Below are 9584 nucleotides of genomic sequence, written 5' to 3'. Positions count from 1 at the left end.
TAACCCTCAGCTTTTGTTGATGAACTACATGTACATTTAAGGGATGTGTATCATCTTCCTCTAGTGTTTGTTTATCACAATCTGTACCATTGAGTCAACATTCACGATATATGCTTGTGGGACCAGAGCATGTTTTCCACGCACTTGTTTGAAGCTGACCTGTATGCTGTTTGTGAAGGTGGAGCCTTGAGTCCCTCCAGGAAGCAGCTTACCTTTTGTCAAAGCTCTTCTCCTCAGGTGTGCAGTGGACAGACTATAAATCAGAGGTAAGTTGAATTTCTTTAATATTTATATTTCATGGTGTGGTGTTTGAGTCTGTTTGAATTTGGAGCAGTGTTGGCGAAACTCTAAAAATCTGCATGCTTTTGAATTACTGATGATTTGAATGATTGACTGTATATAAAGTATAAATAGGAATCATCTTTATCAGAAATAATTTATCAGAAGTGTCAAACAGACACACTGAAGAGAAAATAATTCTAAACACAATTCGTTCATCAACTTTCTAGTGCTGTTGCTGGTGTACCAAACAAGGAAGGCACCTATAAAAAAAAGAATTGGTACTAAAACTCCTGGGTGTAACAGTCACATGCTTACATGTCAGGTGAAGCCTTGTAAAATAAATAAATAAAAGTAGTCAGATTGTGTGTTTGTTCAATGTGCGGACGATGCCTGCGGCTCTGTTTGAACAGCTGTGACTCTGTCATTATATTCACATTACAAAAGCTGCTTGACCCACTGTTTGTTAATCTCATACTCTACTCTTCTGTACTCTATGCTTCTGCACTATTCAGAACAAAATGCAGTAGACTACCAGTTACTGCACTACATATAGCCGGCAGCAATTAGCGCTTGTAATCTATTTATTGTTATTTAATCAAGAAAAAATTTCAAATTATTTTTAGGTTCCAACTTCTTGATTTGAAAATGCTTTTGTTTCTAATATAATATAATATAATATAATATAATATAATATAATATAATATAATATAATATAATATAATATAATATAATATAATATAATATAATATAATTCATAAACTTAAAAAACGTTCATATCAGAACTGAAAAGAAAATAATTCAAATATAAGATAAAAACTTCTTCTAGTGCTGGAAAGCGATCAAAGTTCAAACTGCACCTTTAGGGACATAAAATTTTATGAAATTTAACTCAGCAACAATGATATAAACACAGCTGTAAGCAGCCATCAGTGAAGAAGCAGCTGATATTCAATATTCTTCCAGAACATGTACAGGATGTTTGAGTAGTGATGAGTTTTCAGTACATGTGTTGATCAGTGATTGATGCTTTCAGGTCCTCTTCCTCTACAGATGAAGCTGGAACAAATTTGGGAACTTCTGTGAACACAGCAGCAGCTGTAAAGGTAACATGATTGATTCTAGATTATGGCACTAGCTTCCACTGCATGCTCTAACAGGATGCAACAGAAAAAGAAAAAGAGAAGCATTTAAAATGTTGGAGAGATTTTTAAAGTCAATCATATAGAAGTGAAAGTGATGTCATACCCAAGAAAGGCATTGGTGAGGCAAAATATGTTAGTTCTCTCAGCAGTTTGTTTTGTTTGAATGAAGGTGTGGGCTCTGCTATGGATCAATGTGAGGACAGAGAGGACGCGGTCCCTTCTTTCAAAACCAATCTGTGTGGTGAACATGGCAGCCAGACCACAGCTCAGAGGTGAGATGAGAACTCTGTTCATGACTAAAATCACTTTATCAACATAATTCAAACTCAAGGCTCTCTGTGGGTGTTGTATTGAAGCCCCGAGCAGCAGCACACACCAGACTCGCCTGGACTTGAGCCTGAAAGCAGTCGTGTGTCCATGAAGGACGATGCATCCATGGAGTGTCCTCTTGCTTTTAAACAAACTGTTGATAAAAGGTAGAATTTCAAATTGGCAAAAAGCCACTTGTGACACAATGTTTGTTGCTTTCTGTGTTAAAAGACTGAACATATTTTTCATCAGTTTTTATCCAACATGCACATTTATCTGAGCTGTTTTTGTTTCAGGATCCAGCAGCAGAGACCAGACTCTAATGAGCCAAGTTGTCTGTCCTTCAAGAGCGAACAGTCAATGGAAGATTTCATTGATTTTAAAGGACGACCTCCATCTGCTGATCACATGTAAGCTGTACTGTAAATGATAGCAAGAGTCAGGTTATGCTAGAAATTAACATGTTTCTATGACAGCCTGTCCGACCACAACTAAACTGAAAGTGTGTCAGCAGTTACAGAGAAGGTGGAGACATAATACTATTCAAACATGGAGACAACAGAACACATTTTAAATTGTTTGAAAATAAAGAAAACAGAACAAGTTCTACATTCAGCCAAAAATTAAATGCAAGACTTTTGTTTTCGCACCAGTTATGTCCTAAAATATTGAATATTCTTCATTAGGTCCAGCATGTACATTTATCTGAGCTGTTGTTGTTTCAGGGTCCAGCAGCAGAGACCAGAGTCCGATGAACCCAGCTGTCTGTCCTTCAAGAGCGAACAGTCGATGGAAGATTTCATCGATTTCAAAGGACAATCTCCATCTGCTGATCAGATGTAAGCTGGAACTGACAGTATAAGAGTCAGGCTATGTGATGTGTAGGATGAGTTAGTACAATATCTCTTCTGATCACACCTGAATTAAAAGTGTTTCTATCGTTAAAAAGCCAGGCATCATAGAGAGGGAGGAGACATGATATTGTGTTAATATGGAGGTAGCCAAGCGCATTCTACACTCAGCAAAAGTGCAGCTCTTTTGGTTTTGCCCCCATTTTCACAAGTTGAAGTAAAAGATCTGACACTTTCTCCCTGCATACAAAATGCACATTTCTATCAAAGGTGTGGCATATCAAGAAGCTGATAAAACAGCACGATGTTTGCACAGTTGTGACTAGTGCAGTTTTATCACACAACACAATGCCACAGAAATCACTTTTAAGGTTGGGGCTGATCATGTGTATACATACAGTAGTTGTGTGATGATGGCTACAGAAAGTTGAGATACAAGTTCATAATGTGCCCACTTTCTAACCTCCACAAACTTGTACCAGTCACTGTGTGAGTTGGGTGTGAAGTGAGAGTGTCGGTTTCAAAAGTAATCAAAAAAATTTGAAACAAACCCCCTAATCTGAATTCGATATGGTGTGTGTTCAGAGTGATTAAGACATTGTTAACCATCTGAAGCAACGTTACACAGAAATGTTGCTTTGCATTTGGGTCCTTTCCAGTGGCTCCTCGCCAATAGCGGGAGCTAGGGCGCCGTGCCACCTGTCCCTGATGAGGAAGACTTCAGACTTTAAATGGGCAACCTAACTCTTATACAGTTAGTAATTATGTATATAGTGTATAATGTGCAATTAAAATGTAGATTTTAATTAGAAAATGTTCTACCTTGTGTAAAGTTACTGTCCCTGGGCGCAAAAATCTTTGGCCATAGCTCTTTTAGACCAATTTTAAGGACTTGTAAGGGCATGAACAAGCTTGGAGCCACATGGAAAATGCTATGTGTCTTGGCATGTTTGGTAGAGTTATTATTACTGCTCAGCTCAACTGAAGGGTATAGGGTAGGGATCCAAAGACAATGGGGAGGTTGACAAAAACAGGCGCATCTCGTCTGAAATGATAGACTGTGTAAAGTTCTATGGTGCATTTGAGCTAGCCCTGTGTGGCCATGATGAAAATGTACCTCTCCTCAGAAAATCCAGGAATTTTCCAGAGGACATGTGGATTTAGTAGCTTCACTATTTGCAGCAGTACAAGTACATATGCAGAGCGCTGCTAAGACAGCACAAAACTGACCAACACCTTGATTGTATGTTCTCAGTTTTGAGAGAGCACATTATTGAAGAAATCAGGAGTGCTGAGTAATTTTAGTAATTTTTCAAACTAAAATGTCAAAAATTTTTCCAGCTTCTTGAATCTCATTTTATGCTTTGTACTCACATACCTGACACTCTGGGAGATACCAGTACAACTAGTACTGTGAAGACCTTTTGTATCCAAATATCACATCACTGACCTTTTCCTTGTCTTTATCTCTATGTGTAGAGACTTAATGTGAGCTAATTCTTCATAATTTCTCTATAGAGTCGGCCAGGAGAGCTCAGAGATTCCCAGTGGTCAGTCTGCCCCGCAGTTTAAAACACACCTGGACACCATATTTATGGTTTGTAAAACAGTTACTTCTACACCTATCCTGTTTACAGTAATCCCAATGCAGTATGATGGTTTATTCCATGATGTTTATGTCATTGTGCCTGTCCCAGCTGGTGGAGGAAAACATTGTCACTCTTTTGAAGAACGAGCTCAAGATTATGAAGATGATTCTGAGTCTAGATTACCCAGAATGCTTAGAGAGTCAGAAAGAAGTTGAGGAAGTGTTGGATGGTGATGAGGAAAAGCAGAGGAGAAGCAACAAAGAGGCATTTCTGAATATCGCACTGCACTTCCTGAGGAAGATGAAGGAGGAGGAGCTTGCTGAATGTCTCCAGAGCAGTAAGACGATTTCGCTAAGGATTTAACATACTGATATATTGGACATTTACTAATGTCTCAAGAGACAGAAGACAATATATTCATGTAGTTGTTCTTTAGTTTGACTTATTTCCTTTTTTGTCTTTTTATTCAGGAGTGTTTGCTCCAGTTTGTCAACGTGAACTTAAATCCAACCTGAAGACAAAGTTCCAGTGTGTGTTTGAGGGCATTGCCAAAGCAGGAAACCCGGCGTTTCTGAATCAGATCTACACAGAACTCTACATCACAGAGGGAGGGACTGGAGAGGTCAATGATGAACATGAGGTCAGACAGATTGAAACAGCATCAAGGAAACCAGACAGACCAGAAACAACAATCAAGCATGAAGACATCTTTAAACCTTTACCTGGAAGAGATGAACCAATCAGAACAGTGATGACAAAGGGGGTGGCTGGCATCGGGAAAACAGTCTTAACACAGAAGTTCACTCTGGACTGGGCTGAAGACAAAGCCAACAAAGACATACAGTTCACATTTCCATTAACTTTCAGAGAGCTGAATGTCCTGAGAGATAAAAAGTTCAGCTTAGTGGAACTTGTCCATTACTTCTTTCCTGAAGCTAAAGAAGCAGGAATCTGCGAGTTCAAAGACTTCCAAGTTGTGTTCATCTTTGACGGTCTGGATGAGTGTCGACTTCCTCTGGACTTCCACAACACTGAGATCCTGACTGATGTTACAAAGTCCACCTCAGTGGATGTTCTACTGACAAACCTCATCAAGGGGAAACTGCTTCCCTCTGCTCACGTCTGGATAACCACACGACCCGCTGCAGCCAATCAAATTCCTCCTCAATGTGTTGACATGATGACAGAGGTCAGGGGGTTCACTGACCCACAGAAGGAGGAGTACTTCAGGAAGAGATCCAGAGACAAGAAGCAGGCCAACAAAATCATCTCCCACATCAAGACATCACGAAGTCTCCACATCATGTGCCACATCCCAGTCTTCTGCTGGATCACTGCTACAGTTCTGGAGGATGTGTTGAAAACTAAAGAGGAAGGAGAGCTTCCCAAGACCCTGACTGAGATGTACCTTCACTTTATGGTGGTTCAGTCAAAACTGAAGAACATCAAGTATGATGGAGGAACTGAGACAGATCCACACTGGACTCTAGAAAGCAGGGAGATGATTGAGTCTCTGGGAAAACTTGCTTTTGAGCAGCTGCAGAAAGGCAACTTGATCTTCTATGAATCAGACCTGACAGAGTGTGGCATCGATATCAGAGCAGCCTCAGACTACTCAGGAGTATTCACCCAGATCTTTATAGAGGAGAGAGGGCTCTACCAGGACAAGGTTTACTGCTTTGTCCATCTGACTGTTCAGGAGTTTCTGGCTGCTCTTCATGTCCATCTGACATTCATCAACTCTGGTGTCAGCCTAATGTCAGAGGAACAGTCAACCTCACAGAGCTCTGAGACAAGAAGAGCTGTATCCCCGGAGATGCACTTCTACCAGAGTGCTGTGGACAAGGCCTTAGGGAGTCCAAATGGACACTTGGACTTGTTCCTCCGTTTCCTCCTGGGCCTGTCACTGCAGACCAATCAGACCCTCCTACGAGGGCTGCTGTCACATTCAGAGGGTAGCTCACAGGCCAATCAGGCAACAACCCAGTACCTCAAGAACAAGCTCAATGAGGATCTGCCTCCAGAGAAAAGTATCAATGTCTTGCACTGTCTGAATGAACTGAATGATCGTTCACTAGTGGGAGAGATACAGAAGTACCTGAGATCAGAAAGTTTCTTCGGATTGAATTTCTCTCCTGCTCAGTGGTCAGCTCTGGTTTTCATCTTATTGTGTTCAGAAAAAGATCTAGATGTGTTTGACCTGAAGAAATACTCTGCTTCAGATGAGGCCCTTCAGAGGCTGTTGCCTGTGGTCAAAGCCTCCAACAAAGCTCTGTAAGTACAGAGATAATTGGATTTATTTTTCAGTGTTAAATTGTCTGTTTTATCTTTAAAGAGGGCAAGAAAAAAATCAGCACTTTTATTTTATTTTACTGTATCTTCAGACTACTTGGCTGTAACCTCTCAGAGAGAAGCTGTGAAGCTCTGTCATTAGTTCTCAGCTCTCAGTCTTCTAGTCTGAGAAAACTGGACCTGAGCAACAACAGTCTGCTGGATTCAGGAATTAAGCTGCTGTCTTCTGGACTAAAGAGTCCTTCCTGTGCATTGAAAACTCTCAGGTTTGACCAGGTTACAATTTATCTTTTATTATTTCAGCCATTTCTCTTAACTATTAGCCTCTCTCATGTCAACATTTCTGAGTTGTATAGTTTTTTTCCTATCAGGATCTTAGATTTAATAGTGAGATCTTTCATTTTCCCTAAAGGCGTTTTTCTTATCCTATTTAGCTCTAGCTTCTGTGCATCAGATACGAAGCTCATTTTGCTCAGATATTATGTTTTTGAGCTTAATGCTGATGTTATTTCCCCTAAAGACATAATTAACAGTCACATCTATAACTTCTTTGGAGGGATTTTAGACAATGCAGAGGATGGATGAAATATCATGAAATGTTTGTACTGTAGTATTAGATGTCAGCAATAACAAATTCATATTTATATTCTTGCTCTTTGTATCCTCAGACTGAGTGGCTGTAACCTCTCTGAGACAAGCTGTAAAGCTCTGTCCTCAGTTCTGAGCTCCCAGTCCTGTAGTCTTAAAGAGCTGGACCTGAGCAACAACAATCTGCACGATTCAGGAGTCAAGCTGCTGTCTCTTGGACTGAAGAGTCAACGCTGTGCACTGAAAATTCTCAGGTCAGGAATCATCAAGCTGTTCGGATTCTATTTGAATCATCAACTTGTTCAGCAATTATCAGAAAGGAATTAGCTTGTCAAGCCAGAATCAAATGTCTGTATTATCATTATGACAACCAAAACCAACAGTTAATTGTAGACTTTCAAGCAATTAAAAGATATAGAACATTAAAGCTAATTTTAACCATCAGGTTTAATGAAAATGTACATTTACATGAAACAGTATCATTGACAATGGGGGTTCATGTAGGAACACAGTATTCAAGACACCTAAATGAGTAATGTGTATATATATATATATATATATATATATATATATATATATATATATATATATGTATGTAGTAATGACCTCAATTACATTGTTTGTCCAGCCCTTCCAGCACCCTCAGATTATGTAATGTGCGTTGTTGTTGTGTTTGCAGGTTGTCAGGCTGTCTGATCGCAGAGGAGGGCTGTGCTTCTCTGATCTCAGCTCTTAGCTCCAACCCATCTCATCTGAGAGAGCTGGACCTGAGCTACAATCATCCAGGAGACTCAGGAGTGAAGCTGCTCTTTGCTCGAATAGAGGATCCACAGTGGAGACTAGACACTCTCAGGTATGCTCCTCTGTCAGACAATAAGTCTAATAGAGGAGGAAGGGGTGTAAACTGTCTCTGTCTCACTAGCTGCATTTACATGCACAACATTTAAATTAAAATCATTCTGATTAGAAATTCCAACTTAACTGTTGGACACTAAAAAAAGGAATCTGATAAAGATGTGTTTACATGCCCCACACATTTAATCAGAAGACAACTTTTTTGCACAAAGCATCTAATTTGCAGAAAATATATCAGAAAAAGAAAGACATTATGTGATATCACAATTAAAATTCCCCAAAAGGCATCAACACCACATACTATACGACTGAGAGATCAAGTTCAGTGACTGCACTTAACTGAGGTGAAGCTGAGCTGCCAGCTGGTGGATACTGACATCATGATAGTCCATATAATCCTGACTTACCCCATTTCAGGGTGGAGCCCAGTGGAGTCCAATGGTTGAGACCAGGTCTCAGAAAGTGTGAGTATGTTTTTAATTTGATTCATGAGAGAAAAGCAACACATTCAACCATCTTCGACCAGCAACCAACTGTCACATCACTCATTCATATGTATATTTATACCAGCACATATATTGTCTTTTTCCCTCCACCAGATTCCTGTGAACTCACACTTGACACAAACACAGTAAACAGAAGGATCACATTGTCTGACAACAACAGGAAGGTGACACATGTGGAGGAGGATCAGTCGTATCCTGATCATCCAGAAAGATTTGACCAGTGGCCTCAGGTGCTGAGCAGAAATTATCTGACTGGTCGATGTTACTGGGAAGTGGAGTGGAGAGGACTGGTTTATATATCTGTGACTTACCGAGGAATCAGTAGGAGAGGAAACAGTGATAACTGCTGGTTTGGAAGAAATGATCAATCCTGGAGTCTGACCTGCTCTAATGGTCGTTACTCTGTGTGGCATAACAACAAAGGCACATCCATCACCTCTTCCCCGCCCCCATCCTTCTTCTCGTCATTGTCGTCGTCGTTTACATCATCCTCTACATCATCCTCCTCTGTCTCCAACAGAGTAGCAGTGTATGTGGACTGTCCTGCCGGGACTCTGTCTTTCTACAGAGTCTACTCTGACACACTGATCCACCTCCACACCTTCAGCACCACATTCACTGAAGCTCTTTATCCTGGGTTTGGGTTCAGGTTTGGCGCCTGGTCTGACTCTTCAGTGTCTCTAGTCTCTGTAGGAGGGGGAGCATCCTCCTGTTAGAGAGGAATTCTCACTGCTGACCAGATAGTTCACTTTGTACAGGTTCACACACATCTGATGTTAGTTTGTAACATCTCAGGGTTTGTAAAAGCAGTTTGTGTGTGGATGTGCTGTTTGACAGTTTGTTTTTAATGATAGGCAGGTTGAGATCTAGCTTGGCCTTGAGGGGTAAAACGAAAAAAGAAAAACTGCAAAACAAAGTGGTTGGTGTTATTACTGTAAGGCTGTCTCATTGGGATAGCACTGGAATAGTTTACAGTCCATTTCGCTGTTTTTATCACTGCAGGGTTGTTGAAAGGGCCACATTTGTGCCACATGATTCTACCAACACCCCACTAATTTCTGAAAAAAAAAAATGTTTTTTGCTTTCTAAATGAATTTATAAATGCACTTCTTCAGGAACAAAAAATTTAGTTTGTTATAGGCTGGCAGTAGAGTATCATTGGTTTGTGTA

General features: G+C 40.2%; 1 protein-coding gene across 1 annotated transcript; it reads left to right on the top strand.

Annotated features, from left to right (window-relative positions):
• The first annotated feature begins 226 nt into the window (after positions 1-226).
• Positions 227-9533, top strand: LOC119005866 (NLR family CARD domain-containing protein 3-like). Its single transcript, XM_037073920.1, has 12 exons — positions 227-266; positions 1316-1385; positions 1594-1696; positions 2459-2561; positions 2956-2970; positions 4113-4181; positions 4282-4510; positions 4644-6447; positions 7134-7307; positions 7733-7906; positions 8326-8372; positions 8508-9533. The coding sequence occupies exons 3-12, from the start codon at positions 1608-1610 to the stop codon at positions 9128-9130; spliced, it is 3327 nt and encodes a 1108-aa protein (XP_036929815.1). The 5' UTR covers positions 227-266; positions 1316-1385; positions 1594-1607; the 3' UTR covers positions 9131-9533.
• Positions 9534-9584: the final 51 nt, after the last annotated feature.

The sequence above is a fragment of the Acanthopagrus latus genome, chromosome 17, assembly GCF_904848185.1.
Source record: "Acanthopagrus latus isolate v.2019 chromosome 17, fAcaLat1.1, whole genome shotgun sequence".
Classification (NCBI taxonomy): Eukaryota; Metazoa; Chordata; class Actinopteri; order Spariformes; family Sparidae; genus Acanthopagrus; species Acanthopagrus latus.
Note: the sequence above shows the minus strand (reverse complement) of the source record. Positions and strands in the feature narration are given on the sequence as shown.

Coding starts and splice junctions, on each gene's coding strand:
- LOC119005866 (XM_037073920.1), top strand. CDS start 1,608: ATGGATCAATGTGAGGACAGAGAGGACGCGGTCCCTTCTTTCAAAACC. Junction 4,182..4,281: donor ACCTGGACACCATATTTATG/GTTTGTAAAACA, acceptor TGCCTGTCCCAG/CTGGTGGAGGAAAACATTGT. Junction 4,511..4,643: donor TGCTGAATGTCTCCAGAGCA/GTAAGACGATTT, acceptor CTTTTTATTCAG/GAGTGTTTGCTCCAGTTTGT.